The 21,492-nt window shown below is 40.0% G+C and overlaps 1 protein-coding gene across 3 annotated transcripts; it reads right to left on the reverse strand.

Moving 5' to 3' along the window:
* Positions 1 to 2,978: 2,978 nt before the first annotated feature.
* Positions 2,979 to 21,185, reverse strand: pklr (pyruvate kinase L/R). Of its 3 annotated transcripts, none has more exons than XM_074653518.1 (12): positions 21,157 to 21,185; positions 14,362 to 14,532; positions 13,262 to 13,353; positions 13,026 to 13,157; positions 11,553 to 11,739; positions 9,340 to 9,613; positions 8,452 to 8,602; positions 7,551 to 7,703; positions 7,280 to 7,446; positions 5,452 to 5,518; positions 3,439 to 3,553; positions 2,979 to 3,322 (listed from the first exon to the last, which is right to left on the reverse strand). In XM_074653518.1, the coding sequence occupies exons 2-12, from the start codon at positions 14,498 to 14,500 to the stop codon at positions 3,216 to 3,218; spliced, it is 1,584 nt and encodes a 527-aa protein (XP_074509619.1). In that variant the 5' UTR covers positions 14,501 to 14,532; positions 21,157 to 21,185; the 3' UTR covers positions 2,979 to 3,215. The 3 variants fall into 3 exon arrangements, with proteins under 3 accessions (XP_074509619.1, XP_074509617.1, XP_074509618.1); XM_074653516.1 differs by lacking the exon at positions 21,157 to 21,185 and adding an exon at positions 19,033 to 19,201; XM_074653517.1 differs by lacking the exon at positions 21,157 to 21,185 and adding an exon at positions 16,564 to 16,671.
* Positions 21,186 to 21,492: the final 307 nt, after the last annotated feature.

The raw sequence follows: 21,492 nt of genomic DNA on the forward strand, positions 1-21,492 counted from the left end.
TTTAACAATGGTTTAACAAACACGTTACAGGAAAAAAACTGAATGAAAAGACATGAAAGGAGAATAAAACACTATAGGATTACACTGTAAAAAAAATGTTTTTTGTTTTTTTACAGTTTTTTTCAAGAAATTTAAAAAATGTTGTCTGTATTTCAAAATGACAGAAAAAAATGTAAAAATTACATGTTTGTTGAGATTTATATGTAAATGGTCTTAGATTTACAGATTTTGTTCTTAATCACAATCGTAATTATCTGTATTTAGCTTTTCTTGATCATTTTTAAAGATATTTATTCTGTTTTTTAGAGGTTTATGTTGTTTTAACAATTAATTTATGTTAGAAGAAAAGGATTTCATGGAATTCTAAAAATATTTCTTGAAAAATAGAGAGTTAATGTAAATTTGGGATTTTGCAACGTAAAATTACATGTTTCATTTGTGATTTATATGTAAATGGTCTCAGATTTATGGTGTATGACTATTCTAAAAATAAATATATGTTAAATGTAAAATATTTCTTGTAAAATTACAGTAATAAAGGCTAATTATATAAAGATAATTACTGTTTTTGTTTTACAGTTTATTTATGTAAATTAACGGACAGTATTTTTCCGTTTTTTAACAGACATTTTCTGGTGCCCCAGCTGCCGGAATATTATTTTACAATTTTTTTTTTACAGTGTAGTTCATGAAAATCTGTCAAGTCCAAATTAAGGTGATAATAGAAAATTATCATTTTCATATCAGAGCTGATATATAGGCCTAATAATTTAAGAAGACTACAAATGCCAGGCATCTGTAAATAGGGGAGAGCGGGGTCGGTTTGGACCCTTTTGTATTGACACCAAATAACCCTCCATCACTCACAGACTACATGGACAGTAATGAACATAATTTGATTCCTGAACAGATACAGGTGTCTGATAACAATTTATCAAGTTTTTTTTAGAGCCTAACTCAAACGTGAAAGGCACAGTTTTGTTAAATGCACAAGGCAAAGTGCATTTTCATAAAATTTTGCCTCCTCTGCATGGTTTATATTATGTTTATTTTTTGTTTATAGCTTATTTTGTATATCGTATATTGGTAGAATTTCAATTTTTTTATTCTTATTTTATTCTAACGTTTTTATCTATTCTTTTGTTATTATACTGTTTGACTTGCACCAACAAAACCAAAGCAAATTCCTAGTGTATACCTCTTACACCTGGCAATAAACACGATTCTGACTCTGATTCTGATGGTTTGGACACCTTGTTCTCGACTAAAAATATATAATTTAAGTTGGAAAAAATTGCAGTATAAATTTGAACACCTTATATTTACAAATTCACTTGCTCACACATTTCTTTGAGAAAAAGAAAATATTTGTGAAATGATTATATTTTCATAAATTAGTGCGATTTGGAATTTGACAAAAAGGATTTGACTGGCTGCCACTTGAGTAAACATTCACTGAGTGGGTCTTATTCAATTAGGAAAAGCCTTTGTCTTGTGTTTTTTTCTGCTTTTTGCTGATTTATAAGAAGGTAGGGACTATAAACAACACTGACACGCTTTGGATTCCTGTACTAGCTACCAAGAAAACCTTATGGCTAACACTAGCATCAACTGATAGGCCAGAAAATTAGCTTTCCAAAAATATGTTTTTTTTGTATGTGGCATAACTGAAAACAGTATGGTAGAAGAAAAATAACAAAAAATCCAAACAAATGTATAAGTGTATAATTCAAAACTGTGAATAAAATGTGAGGATTAGTCAGAAGGTCTCCACTCTGAGGTTGAAAGTGAAGAGGGTGTGGCATGGTGAAGATAAATGACATATAGGCTAGCTATAGCTGTGAGGGGTCGGAACAAAAATTACTGGGAAAATATGATGGGGAAAATGATGAAACATGGCTGTTTTCATCATATGACTGTTTTAGTCAAATCAGTTATAAATTAATCAAATCACTTGACCATTTATCACTCCATTTTTCAATTAACATCACCTCCAATTTTATCAATTCATTTGTGGTATCTCCACCCGTCATACATAGTTGCTTTCTAACTTGCTAAAAAGGCACCGTCCCAAACGACCCCGCTCTCCCCTACACAATTAGTAATGTGTCACCTGTTGACAGAGAAAGCTGCCTACTTTAAAATCCAGTAATGGAAAGTAGCTAAGGTTACACCTACTTACAATTTTAAGATATTTGTACTTTATTTATTTTAGGCTACTTTATACTTCTACTCCACTATTTCAGAGGCAAATATTCTTTACTTCACTATTTGACAGTTAACTAGTTACTTTGAGATAAAGATAACAAAACATATTAGTTTATAAAATATGATGCATTTTTATAGATCAATCCATCCAACATTATATAAATTAGTTGAAAATAGCATCACCTCAACCTGCTACAACATTAAATTGCTGCTAACACATTTTGAAAGATAAATTGTCGTACAGCCAACCACCCAGATATGAGCTCACTATGAATGTGAATGTGGACGGACAGAAAGAGAATAGGTAATCTAAGGGAGGAGGATTCAAGGCGCATTAGGAAACCCTGTAGGAAGGAGGCAGCCTGCAGAAGAAAAGCCATACATAAAGGATCATCAGACACGAGAAAAGCCCCATGCAGGAACAGATATAATTAGTTTACGAGAGAACAGTAGGCATGATGTCGGCATCTGGGTCATCTCAATGGACAAAAGGATGTAGTTCAATACCCGTCATCATCCATGTATCTCCCGGCACGGCTCATAATAGCCAAAAGAATTGTGCCGTCACAGAGTTAAGCTCACAGGACTATGAACAGGAATAAAAAGCCTTATCTTCAAATTCTATAAAGGCTACCAATAATGATATGCTTCAACAATGGCAGTAGGCAAGGAGACATTTTCAATTCAATGTTACTTCCACAAATAACAGATAAGGAAAGAGAAAAGACGGCTTAATTAGTGAAGCTTAATTCTAACAGAAGAACAGCGAGTTAAACTTAATTCAAGTTTTATTTGGAGGGAGTCATCGCTTTCAATACACACATTCAACATTCATGAGACCAGTTCCAGTGGCAAGTGTTTCCCCACCATAACCCTGAGTTTAAATAACAATGATGATGCTGTTAATCTGTAAGTGACAGTGGTTATTATTTAATTTAAAAAGGGGTGGTTTTCAGGTTTATACGTCAGCATGTCAGTCACATTTACGGTCAAGTCAGGTCGGGTTGTTACGGGACATTGACTGCTCTCATAATGTTGGTGTGACCGGACCCTGGGATCCAGCCTGTCACCACAATCACCATGTCGCCCGACTTGAAGAATGCTCTTGCTTTCCCTGAAGGAGGTGGAAACAGAAGAGGGTGTGTGAGTGAGACAGTATCATAACATATTAATGAGCTAATGGAGGCGTACAATCAGAGAAACAGCACACACACACACACACACACTGACCTATGTCCATGCCAAAGTTGACCCTGTTGTCTACGTCGTCGGCCCAGACGGGAGCAGGCAGCGGGTGGAAGAGGACAGGAAACACTCCTCTTAACAGCTGAGTCTGACGGGCCACCTGAGGGAGAGGACAGAGACGCACTAATGTCAAGGTTTTCTTACATTACAGTGAATAATTATGTGTCAAATAACTACAAATTGTTTGGTATAAATACAGTAAATGCTTGTGGTTGGGCCTCTACGGCAATGAACGTCTGTCAGTTCGTCAGTCCATTCAAGACTTTGACCCCCTGACCCAACACAGCGGTTCCCAACTAATTTGGTTTTTAACTACATAAAATAAATATAGTAATCTCTTCTTGTGACCCCTCATCATAGGTTATAATTAGGGGTGTCAAGGTTCTTCAAATCCATGATTTGATTTGATTTTCGATTTAAACATGCCATTGTTAGAGTCCTGATTCGTAAAAATCAACAGATCATTGGTTTTATGTCCTGACAATTGATAACAACCTGTCATTTACACTTTCAGATTCTTAATTTTTCTTTAGAAAGTGTTTCGAAAATTTGAATACAATTCAATTTATTTTTATATAGCGTCAAATCATAACAGAAGTTATCTCGAGACGCTTTTTATATAGAGCAGGTCTAGACTGTACCCTATACTTTAGAGACCCAACAAGAGATCCCCCATGAGCATTGCATTGTTATGCCCTGTGGCCAGGAAAACTCCCCGTTTAGAGAGGCAGAGAGAGAGAGCGAGAGAGACAGAGAGACAGAGGGAAGGGGTGGGAGAGGGAGAGAGAGAGAGAGAGAGAGAGAGACAGAGGGAAGGGGTGGGAGAGATGAAGAGATGCACAGCAACCACAATAATAGCACAGCAGCTATAAGAACTATTACAAGTAGGACTAATAACAAAAATCAATAGCAGTTGATGTAAAAGGGTGATAATACAACTATCGGAATTAATAGCTGTAATAATAATAGAAATATAACTAATACTACTAATAATAAAAAGGCTGATAATATTGATGGTAGCAGTGGGCGTCAAGCAGGCAGCAGATGCAACCACAATTGTAAATGTTGTACAGTCTGAAATATAAAAAAGCTGCATCTTTTCACTACACCGTTCGTAAGTATAGCTACGAACGGTGTGTGAGAACAGCCTGAATACATATCATGCGACTTAAAATGCACATTCTCCCCTGAGGAGTAAACTCTCCATTTTGGACACTTTATAAGCCTTATTTTATTTATGAAACAGGTCTTGTCCATACAAGCTTCAGTTTTTCATACATATCATATAAGCAGGCTCCTGATAAACAATTGTTTTGGACAAAAATGGGCACTAAAATTGCATAATCCTTTTTAAATGAGGTATGGAAATTAAAGAAAATGTCTCATCCCTTATTATCGCTTGTAACCATTATTGTTTTATTTTTAATGTAAATGTTGTCTCTCACGCGACTACTTCTTATTATTTGTATATCAACAGGGTACTCCTGCAAAAGAGAGCTTGCTTTCAGTGAGTTTCGTGATCTGAGAAGTTATGGGTGTTGTCATTAAGTGGGGTCACAGGGTCAAGCCTGCATGCAAGCAGCCATCCACTGTACTGAATGTTTCCACACCTGGTCCAGATGTGCTGCTCTGAATCTGACCTCTGACCTCCATGTGGCACATTAAGCATGAAGGGGGAGTTCTTATATGGATTAACTCCACAGGACTTTAAATCTACTTTAAAGTCATTTGTGACACATCTTATGCTCTGACCACAAGTTTTAAAAAAACTGTCCCATAAAACAGAAACACTCTCCAGTCAAATATCACACATAAATACGCTCGGTGAGGAAGCCAATCTGACATCTTTGTTGTTGTAAACGGTGACAGCACTAGACACTGAGAGTAAATATTGACTGTATCACACACTGTTCAGTTCTGAAAAGTGTGAGTCATCACCAATTAAGTCGCGTTTCAGGCAAGACAAACACACTGCTGCTTCACAGAGGCAGACTGTACCTGAGGGCTTCTGGTGACGGCAATAATAGGACAGCGAGGGCGGTACCTGGACAAGAGATGTGCCGCCCTGGAGAGACGAGGAGGAAAGAAGGAGGGAAAATATATTATCAGTGTTGGCACATATGCACAGCATTTCCATGTACAGATAGGTGACTAATTAAAGGAAGGAAAAACCAACATGAAGTGTCTTAGTTAAGAGTTGTTCCAGCTGCCAGAACAACGCTCCTTGGCACTGATTGTTCAAGTCTCTGAACGCTACTGAAGGGATGGACACCATTCTTCTGAAAACATAATTCACTGTTTGATGATGATGGTGGAGTCCTAAATGTCATCATTCCCTTAGATCGAAATCATAGACTGTAAATAAAAAGTGGACGTAGTCACCCTGATGTCATCTATAGATTTGTGGACTGCTGTTTTGAAGCCTCGGTTTTGACATTTTGGCCGTCGCCATCTTGTTTTTTTGCAACCAGAAGTGACACAAGAGGGTGGAGCTAAGTACAACCGAACGCTGATTAAGAAGTTTTTAGGCGACCAAAAGGTTACAATTAACTTTCATGAACAGAAAACACACTGTGAAAGGGTTAAAGTTGTAAGACAAAAACACGGACAACTCCCAGACTGGACGACGCCATGGTAGCGATCTGTCAACCACATGATAGCCACGCCATAAAGCATCCCCTGCTTTATGGTTTATTTGACTCTAAATAGGACCATAATTTACTAAATGAACATCATGCTGTATGGAAGAAGACTTGAAACTAGAAAATGTTTACCGAGGTAATATATCAAGTGAGAGGTAGGGTCAAATTATGTCATAGACTTCTATACAATCAGACTTCTTTTTGTAACCAGAGGAGTCGCCCCCTGCTGGCTATTAGAAAGAATGCAAGTTTAAGGCACTCCCGCATTGGCTTTACTTTTCAGAACTGGAGGTTGCCGACTGTATATGACCAAATACATGCAAAACATTCCCATCTAATTAGCAAATGCGTGCATGCTAACACGCTAAATTAAGACTTTCAACATGGTAAATGCTGTACCTGTTAAACATCAGCCTGTTAGCTTTGTCATTGTGAGCATCTTAGCATGTCTACATTAGCATTCAGCTCAACGCACTGTTCTAAGTGCCTCATAGAGCTGATAGCATCACTGTAGACACTTTGTCTTGTTTTGTTGCAACCTTGATCCAAAATCAAGGTCAGCTGCATCTGCTCAACCTTTGTATACATGTCACAGAGCATGATAGGATGTCGCATCATGCAGTGCGCCTGTGTGGAAGAATTTGCATTTATTATGTTTTCCTTTCATTTGTCACCTTCTGTACCTCTCCAAAAGTTAGGCAAAAATTTTGGCGAGGAAAAACTGGCATGGCCATTTTCAAAGGGGTCCCTTGACCTCTGACCTCAAGATGTGAGAATGAAAACTCTGAGATCAACAGAGTAAAAACTGTATCTTATTAGATAAAACAGATGTTGACAAACTGCATAATTTGCAGTTGAAAAAAGGTAATAAATCGCAATATATCTTAACGCAATACTCAGCATATCGCAAAATGTTTAAAATCACAATAAGATTGCATCATGAGTTAAAAGTATCGTGATAATATCTTCTTGTGGGGCCTCTGGTGATTCCCACTCCTATTAATTAGTGAGTTTTAAAAGGTGCTGGTAGGGTGATTTTCCCTTCAGACAGAGTTACATATTTACTGTACAAATATGAGTGGTATCAATCTTCTTAACTCTCTGCAAGAAAGTGTATTTCCCAAAATGTCAAACTATTCCTTTAACCATACATTCTTGTTTGGTGATAGGTTTGGTAAACACACCTGCCAGTGATGGTGAGGACTATGATGGCCCCAGCACAGCATTTGAAGGAGGACTCTACAGCTCCGATGGCTGTGACCTCTGTGGGGTCAGAGGAGAGGGGAGTGAGGCGACGCAACTCCTCAAAGAGCTGCTGGTGGAAAATGGCTGCCTCTGCCTCCCTGCAGATCTGAGAGACAGAGGGGGAGAATAGGGAGGGGGAGTGTTATCAGAGGGCTCTACTATAAGACTGATGCAACAGAATCGACATCATGCACACACAGAAACACACACCGAGTGCATCATCGCGACTGCCTCCACAGGAAACAGTCCCTTGGCGGTCTCCCCAGATAACATGACACAGTCGGCTCCATCCAGCACGGCGTTGGCGACGTCACTGCCCTCCGCTCTGGTTGGCCGTGGGTGGGCCACCATGCTCTCAAGCATCTACAAACACACATTAGTCTTTTCACCACAACCAGAATGCACAGTGTAAAAGGGACTCGGTCAATTAATCCATTAAAAATAAACCACTTTGTATGTCACTTTTTGTCCAAGATGAGAAAGTATAATGTACGAACAGGCTTTAAAGAGAGAATGAAACGAGGCGGTAATGGCTTTGTGGATGGTTGGACAGTAGTGGAGGAGAAATGAGAGATCATTTAGACCGAGGCAGGCCAGTATGACTTGGCGAGATCATTATTGACATACCGAAGACTCAGTATTATGGTCAATAAGCGAGGCAGACAGTTGGAAAATGAGATCTCTCGCAGCGTTGCCCGAGAAACTCACTGCAATTTTTGCAGTAGTTAAAAAGCTGTGACTGATTAGCGTATGCGTGGGTGATGTTTGTGGGCTCAGGTCTTGAGTAACGAACCTGCTATAACGCTGTCACTCTGAGTCAGTAGCTGTAGCATAAGCAAGACATAGCACTGTGACTCAATATGGCTGCGGGAGTGTGTGTGTTTGTGCAGGTGTGTGTGTAACGGGAGATGGGTGTGAAAGAGAGGAAATGTGTTGAGGATGAATTTATTGGACAAGTGTTTGTGTGAGTACATTATGTAGGAGTGGTTAATGTGAGCCTGTTTTGATGTTGGACCCATTTGACATTTGATTGGACAACACTGTATTTAAGAGTGTAAATCTGCATATTTTATCATTTCTGCATCCTTTTCTGTGTGAGCTCATCCCTGACCTGTGTGGCACAGATGACGGGCTTGCCGGCAGAGTTGCAGCGTCCAATCATCATCTTCTGGGCGATGAAGACTTTCTCTGCCGGGATCTCGATCCCCAGGTCGCCCCTAGCAACCATCACGCCGTCGCTCTCAGCCAAGATCTCTTCAAAGCTGACAGACAGATTAGGGCGAGGATGAGGCGGCAAAGGATTCAGAGTTTGGGATGAAAATGAGGGGAGTTGGAAAAGAGCACAAAAGGAGCAGTGAGCAAGGGATGAAGAAGCAGAGGCAGATGACAATGCTGTTTCTGTGCTTTATTATTATTATTATTCAAATGCAGTTCTTGATGTGCAAAAATAGGATTTTGCTCACAGCTTCTGCATCTTGAAAACATATTGAGGATGTTGTATTGTGATCTAAATCCTACAACATCTGGACGAAAACCAAATGCATATGTGAGTCATCAATCCAAATGCAGATTTAAGAAACAAAATACAGCCGCAGGAGTCGTAAAACAGGACTTTTTATGCCAAATGTTGATACACAGCATCATAATCATGTCAGATTTAATCCTAAAATCCGATATAAAAAGATATCCCATTTAAATTAGAGCCATAGTTAAACACTGACAGCAGCCGTCGAGCAGCAGGAGGAAGCGAGAGATGAGTAATGCACATGAGAGAGCTGTGACATAAATTGTGTCAGATATATTAAGTGGCAGCTATAACTCAGACAGACAGACACACAGATCGCGTATCATAGATGTGTCCATCCATCACTGACAGCTGGCGGTCCACAGGAGGGGGGATTTAGGTCCTGTCACAGCCTCATTATGAAACTCTCACTGCCTCCAGCTACTCTAAATGTGCCTTAATGTTTTTAATTCTTAAGTATTTTCCTTGACTCACTTCTGGACCCCTTGTCGGCTCTCCACCTTGCTGATCACTTTGATTTCTCGCCCGTGTGCCCCCAGAGTTCGCCGCACATCTTTGACATCCTGGGCGGAGCGGATGAAGCTGGCGAACACCATGTCTACACCCTGCGCCACCCCAAACCTCAGGTCGGCCTCGTCTTGCTCGCTGACCGCCTGCACGCCGAGGAGGTCGGCGCCAGGGAGGTTAACGCCTTTACGGCTGCACAGCAGCCCACCGGACTCCACTACCGTATCCACCCAGTCAGAGCCTGCAGAGGAGGACGAGTTAAGGGAAATAAGGCTGCATCTCTTTGTAAAGATTGCAATGATAAAAGGAGTCTTAACTCTAGTGGATCTCTTCAGCATGAAAACGTTTATTACATTTGAATAAATTTGAATAATCTTGTAGGAAATAATGCAGATTTATGCATACACGTTAGTTCAGACTTACTGGAGGAAAGTCCTTAATGCATTTGAGATTTCTCAAATGCATTAAGGACATTGAGGATTTTCTAAATCTGTTTTCAAACCTAGACTGTATATACAAGGTCAGTGGTTCCCAAACCTTTTCACGTCAAGGTCCCCTAATCTGACACAAATTAGACCACAGACACCCATTTGATAAGACTTTGTCCCAGGGTCTCCCATCTGATAGCATTTTTTGCTTTTTAGGGCTGCCCTCTCTTTGTCGATTAGTCGACTAATCGGTCGTTTTGGTCTCAACAATCTGGTCTGGTCTAAGATTTCTTTCGTCGATTAGTCATTTTTTTAATGCTTTTTCATGCTGAATGACTAATTTCCAAGAAACTTATGAGCACATCTCTGGTAAACACAAGATAAAGTGGTGCTTTTGTGTTATTCTTTGTGGAGAAACTCAGCTTTACAGATCTGTCGATTAAATCAACGAATTGATTAGTCGACTAAATTGTATGAGCGTTGGCTGACTCAAAATTTCTTTGGTCGAGGACAGCCCTATTACTTTTAGATGTTTTATTACAGAGAGTGCATTAAACCCATGACCAAAAATAGTCATACAGTCTGTCATTGTGTTACTTATGGGTTAAATTATTTTGAAAATAAATGATTCCCTTTTTACTGGGGACCTCTGGAACCCCCTCAAGGACCCCTGGGGGTCCCTGGACCCCGCTTTGAAAACCACTGTACTAGGTGACCCATTAATTATAGCAGACCGCAGAGCTGCAGATATGATCCAGACTGGCATAATGGTGGGGAAGCAGATCTTTGTTAAGGGGCTGAAAGACTCCAGGGGAACCATCTTTTCATGAAAAGGTTATTCAGCTCAGCGAGGTTTCCTCATTTGAAAAAATCTCATTCAGAATGACAGACAGGGCCGATCATTACGTGACCAAATGAGGTGGTCTATTGTACATTAATGCTATGAATTAATGTATTATAGCAACAAAATAGAACATAGGAGAAATTAAGTAGTATATGTAAGTAGTAGCGGTAATAGTAGTAAGTAATAGTATATGTTTCTTTTTGTCTGTATATTGTTGTTTTCTCCTTGATTTCCTTATTAGATATTTTTTTGTATTTATACTGCAAAAAAAATTAACAAAATATATAAAACCAGCAAATAAGCGGTAAGAAATACAAGCATGTACTGTATGTAGGTTTGTAAAAGTCAGCAGTGTGCAGGATTTGGCAGCATCTAGTGGTGTGGTTGCAGATTGCAACCAACTGAGTACGCCGCCGCTCACTCCTCCCTTTCCAAGACTGCAGTAATGTGCGCTGCCGAGTGCAAAACCATGGTAACGGCGTTCACCTCGCTCAGAGGACATCCTGACCATAATAACACTACTTTAGGAGCAACGGAAGTCAGACGGCGGCTGGCGGTACCACGGTTTTGCACTCCTTGGCTCACCTTACTTTATTTTCTCAAGCATGTCGGAGAACTACGGTGGCCTTCAGGTAATGTAAAAAAGTTAAAGGCTCTCTCTAGAGCCAGTGTTTGGTTTGTCCGTTCTGGGCTTCTGTAGAAACATGGCGGAGAAACATGACGGATTCAGTGAAGAGGACCTGCTCCCTATGTAGATATGAAGGACTCATTCTAAGCTAAACGAAAACACAACGATTCTTAGTTTCAGGTGATTATACACTAATGAAAACATAGTTATGAATATTATATTTAATTTCTGCTAAAAGATCCCCCGAAATGCTACACACTGTTCCTTTAATGTGTGTTACCTGTTTCTAGTACTTTGAGTCCAATGAGACCGTCATCGATGTAGATCGTGCCTCCTTTCTTGAGGACTTTGGGCAGGCTGGAGTAGTCCACCCAGATAATCTTCCCATCTGTCTTGTCTTTGTCACTCTCTGCTGTCACCACACGGACATGGCTGCCCTTTTCCAGCACCACCTCCTCCTCCACTTTCTACACAAAGACACACACAACGTGGAAAGAAAGAAACACTTCCTTTAAGTAAACACTATTATCATCTCTATAATGCATTGAATAGCATTTTTATGTAAACACACATCTTCACATGGGTTTCATGTGTGTATAGGCGAAAGGTGTGGCGCAGGTACAGTTTCTTCCAAGTGTGATTTCAGAGTTTGCAGGAACGTGACACACAGACAGATATACAAGCTGCTGTTGTTTGCCATAAACATAAGAACCAACAAACTGAGACAATTGATATTTTTCTAAATAAATATATTTTAAGAATTACAGTACGGCAGCCCTCCAACTTCTGATGTTGTCGTCTATAGAGTACGTTGATGTACCTCTTATCTGTTGGTGCTCGTGCAAAAAACACAAGATCAAATATTTGGCTTTCTCGTCCTGGGAGAGAATCTTCCTTTGTTTGCTGTTGCAAAACCACAACCTGCATGTGAGCCGGGCTGAAACCTGCTTGATCCAGCTCCACATGCTGTTGATTTAATGGCATGCCGAGCTACAACATGCCAGTGTGTTTTATGATGGCTGAATAGTTCTGGTAATTCAATGATAACGTGGCAGACTTCTACTGTACGGGGTTATAATTGTTCCATAAATAAGTCAACTGCTTTTGACCAATCATTTGTTGATGTCCACTCTTGTTGTGTTACTGTTGGGTTAAAAACGACAGCTTGTTTTTTTTACTATTTTGTTTTAATGTATGTGAAATCCTTCCTGTCATCTACCGATCGACATTCTTCCTGTTAATGTAAAATGTCATCTGCTTAAACATGCAGATAAGACATGAGTGTTCATGGTATGTCAGACCAAGGAATTAAAATGAATTGGTAAGAATATGATAAAAAGATAATATATAATGTAAAATATAATAAACATACAATTCTGTGTAACACATGTGTTATTTTATCTTCCTAAACAGATTTTATAAGAGACACAACATGCAAGAATCAGCGTGCGGCTCACACCTCATGCAGATCCTTTCGTAAGCTAATCAAGGCATGAAGAGATTTCCAAGAGCTTTGAGTTATTTGATCAGCAGAGCAGAGACGGCATGCAACAGCAACACAAAGAACAACAAAATAAGATGATGAAAAAAGCAAAAGAGGACACACAACCAGTTGTCGTTTTGCCCCCCAAAAAATGTAGGTAACAACCTTTAAGAAATGATGATGATGATAGAAAGCAGTCGACATATTTTCAGCTGACTGAATGTGACTGGTTGATTAAACTGTTAGATAGATGAAGCGTAACATGTTTACCCCTTTCACTAATCCGGTGCGGATCTCTGGTCCCTTCGTATCCAATGCGATGGCAACCGGCCGATAATACAAGGGGTCAGAGGTTATCGTCTCCACCGCCTCTCGGATGTTTTTGATGGTTTCACCATGGTACTGAAGGACAGAGAATCAATACATGACTGAAGGAAGAGACCAAAACATGTGTGTATAAGTATTGTAATTGTGAGAAACGGTACACAGAGGAGTACTGTACATACTTCATGTGAGCCATGAGAGAAATTTAGACGAGCAATATTCATTCCTGCCTTGATCATCTCTTGGAGTTTGGGGATCGATCGGGATGCAGGACCTGAAAGGGACCGAAGTAAGAGAAAGAACATTTTACATTAAAATCTTTACGTTTTTCAGCCATAAATTACCAAAAATCACTGATTCCAGCTTCTCAAATGTGACAGTTTGCTGCTTCTCTGTGTTTACTGTAATTGTGAACTGAATACATTTGGGTTTTGGACTGTTGATAAGAAAAAATAAACAATTTGTATATCGTCAACTTGTGACCTTTTTCCACTATTTCCTGATATTCTATTGGCCAAGAAAGTAATTGGATTCAGGGCCGGCTTAAGGCATAGGCCATATAGACGTTCGTCTAGGGCACCACCTTCTAGGGGGGCACTGGTTGCCTTCTAAAAAAAATAAAATAATAATTATTATTATTTTTAAAAAGAATTCCGGTGGGCGCCCCTCCTCATTTTCTGCATTGAGGTAACACATGAAGAAAGAAATACACTTTTCACCCCTGTAACTCTCTTTCGCCGCACTTATTTGTTATTAAAAGTATAAATTATAGTGAAACTGACTAAACACCTTTAAGCCAACTATATCAGGGAGCATTTTTTTTAAATGTATTTTTATGATAAATACAGTTATTTATGAAAATAAAAATATTAATTTTGCCTTAAAACCATTGTGATGTTTGATGGGTATTTCAGTTTACGGGGCTAGAGTTAGGGCTAGAGATTACATTGAAAATGAACTATGTTGGTCGATCTACCTGCTGCTTCATCACTTTGGACTTTGGCCCTTCAGTGAGCAGTAAAGAAACACATTTGTGAGAAATCACAGGTAATATCTGGAGAGAGAACTAAGAAGCAATTTGTATTGTATTTCATTCTAAATCATTTTCTCTTTTTGTCTGGGTAGAAGAAGAGCAGAGAGAGAGCTCTACAGCCAAGAATCAAACCCTGCCAGCACCCAGCAGCACCCGAACGCTGGCTGGCTGGCAGACGGCCACACAACAGTTGCCAGAAAACAAACTTGAAACTGAGACTCGCTGTCTGCGACCGGTCGTCACACTCACCGATGGTGCAGATTATGCTGGTGTTGCGCGCTGTGATTGGCTCCTGGTCGATGTCCAGCAGACAGAGATGCTCCAGGAAGGTGTCAGCCATGCTGGCATCCAGCTGCTGGCGTTGGATGAAAGAGTCCGGCTCTGTCATCGCGTCGGAGTAACGCCTGATGCGAGCTGTAGCTGTAGTGACAGAGAAGAGTTGTCAGCGGGGTGAAGTCAGTCATGAAAACTCTACTGCCAACTCTACTGCCAACTCCAGCTGCGAATACAAATGAACTGAACACCTCAAACTGAGTGCATTTCTGTGTAAGCGATGAGGAAGAACACCACTTCTAGTAAAAATGTCGCCCATCACCCACAGATTTTGAATGTACTGTGACAGCAGAGGCAACATAAACTATGACACACAGACACTGACCTGACATTAACCACAGCGTGCGGGGGTCATGAACATTTACATGGTGACATTCAGCTGTCATACGAGTCAGTAATATAAAAACAAAACACTGCAGTTCAGCAGATATTCTTCAACAAGCACTTGACACTTGACAACAGAAGGCTGCTACGGGAAATGAACTGTGTGGTGACATTTGAAACAAATGAAAATACAAAAAGGAGTCTCCACACCAGCAACCCTTTAATATAAAGAAGGCTGTATTTCAGACAGCTAGAAGAAAGACATGCAGTTTAATACAATATCATCAACCCCTCTACTGAAGATGTCACGGCTGGAGAGAGTGGGGTAACGGGGACATGCAGGGAGCCAAATGCCGACTGGATGAGAAATGAAAGGGCCTGGGAAACAGGGAATGTGCCTGGAGAGGAGCGACAGAGAGACAGACTGTGACAGAAGAAGGAATGAAGACAAACTGAGATGTCTGAGATGCCAAGGCTTTGGCTGCGTTGTTGTTGTTGTCGGCCAGTCTGTCGGTGTAGGAGCTGCATGTTCTGCTCAATCCTGAAAACCTCGATGCTGAAACATTCTCCATGACGAAATGACTATATTCCAGTATGAAAACTAAACTTTAATTGTCATTAAAAAACAACGACAGTTCTAGTATGATACCAAGTTTTAAGTAATGCTCATTAAACCTGCATTAATTGATCTTAGCTCAACAAGCTGTAACGCAACACATGCGTATTATTTGATGCTTCTGGCCACCTGATGAATAAGTCCAATATTCACTCTCTTTCTAGCTCTGGTTTGGTCTCCGCTGGCTTCTGAGGGAAATATCTGGCTGTTTATCTGCTGAATGTTCCAGCTAGTTAGTCGCTAACTTTGTCTCTCTGCTGTTTGGTGTCCGACAGGTAACGTTAGGCTACTGGACAGTCTGCTGCTGCTGGAATGAAGCTACGAGAGCGGCGAGAGTGAACTAAAACAACCGTAAAACCCCACCCAGTGTTTCTAACTCTTTTCCAATAGACTTTCATTATCTGTCACCAGCCTATTCATCTGTCAATCGTTCAACACCAGAAATGTATAAAGTATGTGCAAAAAAAAAAAAATCCATATAAAGAGAAGCTGACAGAGACAAAGGGGCCGTATATTACAAAATTGAAGTTAGTTGATCCTTACGAATTAGGAGGACCATGACAGATTGCCACCCATTACAGTCACTGATGTGTGTTTAGGCGTTAGTGAACCCCTGTCAGCAGTTCACAATATGTTCATCTTTGAAGGCCAATGTCCAATTTACAAACGGGTAGGTATATGACATTAAGATCTACAAGCCAAATGCCACCTACACAATCATCCAGACAAAGATAAGATAGTTAAAACATCGGTTAATACTGCATAATTAATCTACCTGTATCTTGCTAAATGAAACCCATAACGTTAGCATACCTTTGTGTCTGACACTATATATACTACAATTCAGCTTTTGAATCTTATTCAATGTGCAGTGTTTTGTGTTATCTTTTGACACTTGCAGTAAACAGCCAGCGGATGCCACTTTTACCCTTTTTCCTCCAAAAATGGCCGACTTGCTGTCGGTTACGTCACATTCACATTCCCTATGAAAGTAGTCAGCAGCTCTAGCAGGGAACCAGCTCCAAAAGCCCGAAAAGCTAATGAGAAAGTCGCCAAGTTGGCAACACTGACAGACCGTCCCTTCAGGCCTCCAAAGCCACTCCCCCAAAATGATCCTTATGAAAGTATACATATCATAATGATCCTAAACAACAAACATGGCTATTGTTAGTACTCACAGCTGACAAGGTAGTAGCTTGTGGAAGACTTCAGTGACACGCAATGAGTGCCCGGGCAGAGTGCACGCAGGCAGGTAGGCCGTCCAATGTTTGAATGGGCTTATGGCCAAAGATAGCAGATGTTTTTTTTTCTTTTTTTGTGTGTCAGAGCATTTGATTTATTGATTGCTGTTTGCAATTTCAACAAATATTACAAAAAAATTATTTGAACAACTCCACCAACCCTACCTTTAAAGTTACAGGTAATAAAACCAAAACAATGAGCTGAAAGATGCTATAAAGCTGCGTAGAGTTGCAGGAAACTGCAGCCAGGTGATAATTGAAAAAATTGATTAGAGCAGCTTTAAAATAAAATTTCTCCGTTATTTGATGGTGTAGATTATTTTCTGTCTACTACAATAAATCAAACTACAATAAAACCTCACTCAAGCAACTTCTCTACATTTTTATATTTATTTTATGACCTTTCACCTTTTAAAATCTTAGACTCGTAAAGCCTTTCAACACCCGGTGAGACCGCCTGTCACTATACTGCTGCATGAAGCCTGAGAGTACAGACCAGTAAATGGTGTCTTTCATGCAAAGCATTGTGGTACCTGGTTGAGGGCTTTGAGACAGAACAATGGCATCCATTTTATAGGATGTCACAATCAGTCAAGCCTGCAATTTCTTCCACCACAGAGAAGGAGAGAGTAAAGACCAGCGAGGAGATGGAGGGAGAGGAGAGGAGAGCCTGAGACAGACAAGGTCGCTGCTAACAGCATTACTGGAGCAAAGAGGTGAGGACAGAGGAGAGAGGAGGAGGAGGTGAAGAGAGGAGGAATCTGTCAAGGAAGATCTCTGTACATCCATGATGGAGGAAAAATAAGAAAAGCTAAATTTTCTTAAGGTTGTCTCTTTTTTGCACTTCCTGTCACAGTGTTTACATCTTGTTGAACGATTCTAATTTAATAATTGCCACGTTTTAATTGTGAGCTATAAATTATGGACAGGATGGACATGCAGAAACACGGAAGGTCAACGCTTGAAGTCTGCAGAGGAAACTCCCTGAATGAAAATGGGGACTTTTACAGGATAATGTGAACAAACACAGCTCCTCCATCCTGTGGATTCGGTAGCTGTCAGTATTTCCTCTCTCTCTTTGTCGTTTTCGTGTCGTTACCTCTCTCTCTCTCTCTCTCTCTCTCTCTCTCTCTCTCTCTCTCTCTCTCTCTCTCTCCACCTCCCTGTGACCCAGTTCTGCCGCTACACTGCACACATCATTACGTGTCCCACTGAGAGATCCTCCTCTGACACATCCCAGAACATAGAAACACACACACACACACACACACACACACATAGGTTCAGGCACCTGTTACTGGAAGGCTATAAATAAAGCAGGTCAGTTGCAAAATATTAGTCGAGGCACAGCTTTTATGACTGATAAGAACAAGGTGACGGGTGTGGCCTGTGTGCAGCGGGTCACATTCTTGCATGAACGCAGGTCAGCGTGCATGTGTGCAATCGACCGGCAAAATTCAAAAGCATCTGACAAATGACACAGCGGTGCACTATCTGACCTACAAGTGGGTACTTTATATGATGATATAATTTGAAATTGCATAACCACGGATATTGGAAAATGATAAATTATTAGCCACTAGACTAAGATACACCTAATTAACAAATCTCCTTTGTCCTTGCAGTTCACTTTCACAGTTAAAACTGCAGTGGGGAGAATTGGAGCAGATATAATTTTAAAAAGTTATTTTTATAAGACGGTCACTATATCCTGACAGTAGGGCATGAGACAGGTAATCGGAAAAAAATCATGTGCCTCTGCGTCGTCCAGTGCTCCTAATTGCATCTGCAAGATTTATATATATCACAGACCGGAGGAAAAACAACCAATCAGAGCCGAGCTGGAGCCTGCCGTCTCTGAGCAGCTGTCAATCACTCACAAACTCTGATTAAACGGTCAAACTAGGCGGCGCTGATCAAATATGAATCAATATTCTGTTACTGTAATGCCTATTTCTCGCTTCAAATGTTTTCAGAAACATCTTGTAGTGTACTGTTTAGTTGTAAAATGAGAAAGTTTGTGCCCTGGCAGCCATGTTGAGATCAGTTGAGGAAATACCAAGCACCGCCCACCAGCCGGAGCAAAATGAAATGAAATGAAATGAAATGAAATGACCTGGGATTGGCCAAAGTATCCTGTCACGGGCTACATTTCTTTTAATCCTGAAAACACAGCCATGAGGAGGTGAAGAAGTCTAGTTTTCTCTTTGAACACTTGAATTAGAATATGATGAAAGTTATTTCTGCCCAATGATGCCAAAAACATTCTGCCTATTGCAGGTTCAATTCAGGTAATTCAAATCCTAAAAGGTCATTTTTTGATTTTTAATCATGCTTAAGTTGTATGATAATGTACAAAACTATCTCTGCATCCACAATACAAAACACAATCACTGTTCCACTTACCCATGGTTTTCATCAAACTATCCATTTTTTTATAAGATCCAGTTCCTCCTCCTCTATTGTTTTTTTATTCTGTACTTTTTCTATAGTTCCTCCTCTGCCTTTATCCTCGTCTATGCTCAGGTCGTGCACTTGTCATTGTCTAAGTCTTGTGACACCTGAGCGAGCCGGGTTCAGTCTCTTTCTTTCATTTTCACCCTCTGACCCCACCGCTGCCCCCTCGTCTCTCCTCCCACTCGCACCATTTGGAGTCAGGCCAATGATTGCAACAGATATTAGATGAATTAGTAGCCTGACTTGGCCAAGATGATGCCAAAAATAGAAGAAACTTTATGTCACAGCGATGACACTAAACTATCAGGGTGCACTAAGGTGATGCTTTGCTGCATCACTGCAGGTTATGTAACCTTGTAACTCTGAGCTTGACACACTATAACCCCAAACACACCCTATAACACCCTATAACCCCAGACACGGAGTATGTTTGCAGTACTTTTCACAAGATCGTATGTTGTGCTGAAACATTTGTTGATTAACTGATAAGTCGATCAACAGAGTAATAATCAACAATTGACTAAAGTCATTCATCAAGGTCTTATTCCAAATATTTGCTCTTTCCAGCTTCTAAAATGTGGGGAAATGTTGCTTTTCTTTTTTTTTATATTGTTGTGGGTTTTGGACAAAACAAGACATTTGAAGACATCGCTTTGGGCTCGGAGAAAATGTGATGGACTTTTTCACTACTTTCTTTCATTTTTTAGACCTAACACTTTATCAGTTAACCGTAAAAAAAAAGAAAGAAATTTCAACAGATTAATCAATAATTAAAAAAAAGAGTTTCTTACTTTCTATAAGCCAAAAGCAAAAGTAAGTAAATGATCTATAATTGTAAATGTTAATAAGTCAGTTATACATGGTTCTTACAAATATTCACGTCAGCAGTTATAAAAGTTAATAAGTTATTAATACATTTTGGGCCCAATATCCTGCAGCGAAGGTCAGAGGTCAAACAGTCAATTCACAATCCACATACTGAACTACAGAGCTAAAAAGACAAAGAATGTGTCATCATTTTAGAAGAATAAACACCAGCCCAACCTGGCAACCCAAAAGTATTTTTTATTATGGCTTATAACTGATCTATTAAGTATTACTAGGCTAATTTATTAATTAACCATAAGCTATTATACCCTTTTTAAAGGGTGATTTAATAGAAAGTGGTACCTTCCTAGGTTAGAAAAACACATCATCATTCAAAAGGAGTTTAATGCAGATTTACTTTGAGGTTCTTGATCTCAGAAAGTTTTGAAGTGTCGTTACTTATTTATTTTCCTCCACAATTTGCATTCAGCCACTGCAGCATTTTGCTGTTTTATTAGAAACCACACAAACCCGTCTTAGAGAACTGATAAGAGCTGATGTTATATAAGTGTGAGACTTTGATAAATGAGGTGTCACATGGAGATGATGTGTCTTCCACTCAGTGACACAGTTTACTCAGTTTCTAGAGTGCACTCTGCAGAGTTGTATCTATGCACAGTCACGCTTGAACCCGGCAGGCTGACAGAGGGTGTAAATCGTTAGCCAAAGGACAAACAGACCTTTGTACCTGTAGAGAAACCCTGCAGCCCTCTGCTCTGTGTGGCACACACCTCGTATGATATAATAGCACTGAACATAATTACCAGAATGGAGTGAAGGTCGGTTTTACGCACGGAGACTGAAGTGCAATAAATATTACATGCAACTTCAATTTACAACACTTAGAATAATAAAATACAGGGGTCAGGTTGCATTATTAGTATTAAAACCTTTTAGCCTCTAACATCGAGCACTTCATGTTAACCTGTGAGTCAGTTGCCTGTTTCAGGAGAAAATTAAGTATTTTTTCTGGAACTCGTCAGCAAACAATTGACAAAAGTGGAAAAGTAGAGTGATCGATATCTGTTGGAGCGAGAGGAATAAACAGCAGGAAAGGTTTTCAGCTGAAAAATAAAACAATCTAACAAAAAATCATGTTACATAAACAGCAAAGTAGAGAAAGAAGTGCATATACACAGCAGGCTACACAGGCACAGTAGGAAGTAAGGCTGTAAAGCCTGGATCTTTAGAAAGGAAACAACCAACCTGTTGGATTGATGAATCAGGCCAAGAGTGGTGAGGAGGGATGGGCAGGTCTAATGCATAGTCTAATGTAAATAAGTGGGTTGGTGTGAGTTTTATTGCCATCTGGTGGACAGTAGTGTTAAATGTTGCTTTTGCGAGGTTTGCCACAATGAAGACAACAGGAAGAGGAACTGGTACTGGTTTATTCATCAGCATTAAGAGGATGAGGATGCAAAAAAGCTCAGTATAAGCCACGGTGAGTATCATCAGAAATATGGTTGTTGTGTTGGAAGATTAAAACAGGCTACATTGTGTGTGTCTGTGTGTGTGTGTGTGTGTGTGTGTGTGTGTGTGTGT

The sequence above is a fragment of the Sebastes fasciatus genome, chromosome 12 (assembly GCF_043250625.1).
Source record: "Sebastes fasciatus isolate fSebFas1 chromosome 12, fSebFas1.pri, whole genome shotgun sequence".
Classification (NCBI taxonomy): domain Eukaryota; kingdom Metazoa; phylum Chordata; class Actinopteri; order Perciformes; family Sebastidae; genus Sebastes; species Sebastes fasciatus.

Bases quoted from the DNA above. Each gene is read 5' to 3' on its own strand.
- pklr (XM_074653516.1), bottom strand. From the start codon at position 19,057: ATGGATAGTTTGATGAAAACCATGG. The intron at 13,354-14,361 runs GTGAGTGTGACG...GGTCCCTTTCAG, and splicing joins CAGCATAATCTGCACCATCG to GTCCTGCATCCCGATCGATC. The intron at 11,740-13,025 runs GTAAACATGTTA...GTCTTTGTGTAG, and splicing joins GCACCGGATTAGTGAAAGGG to AAAGTGGAGGAGGAGGTGGT.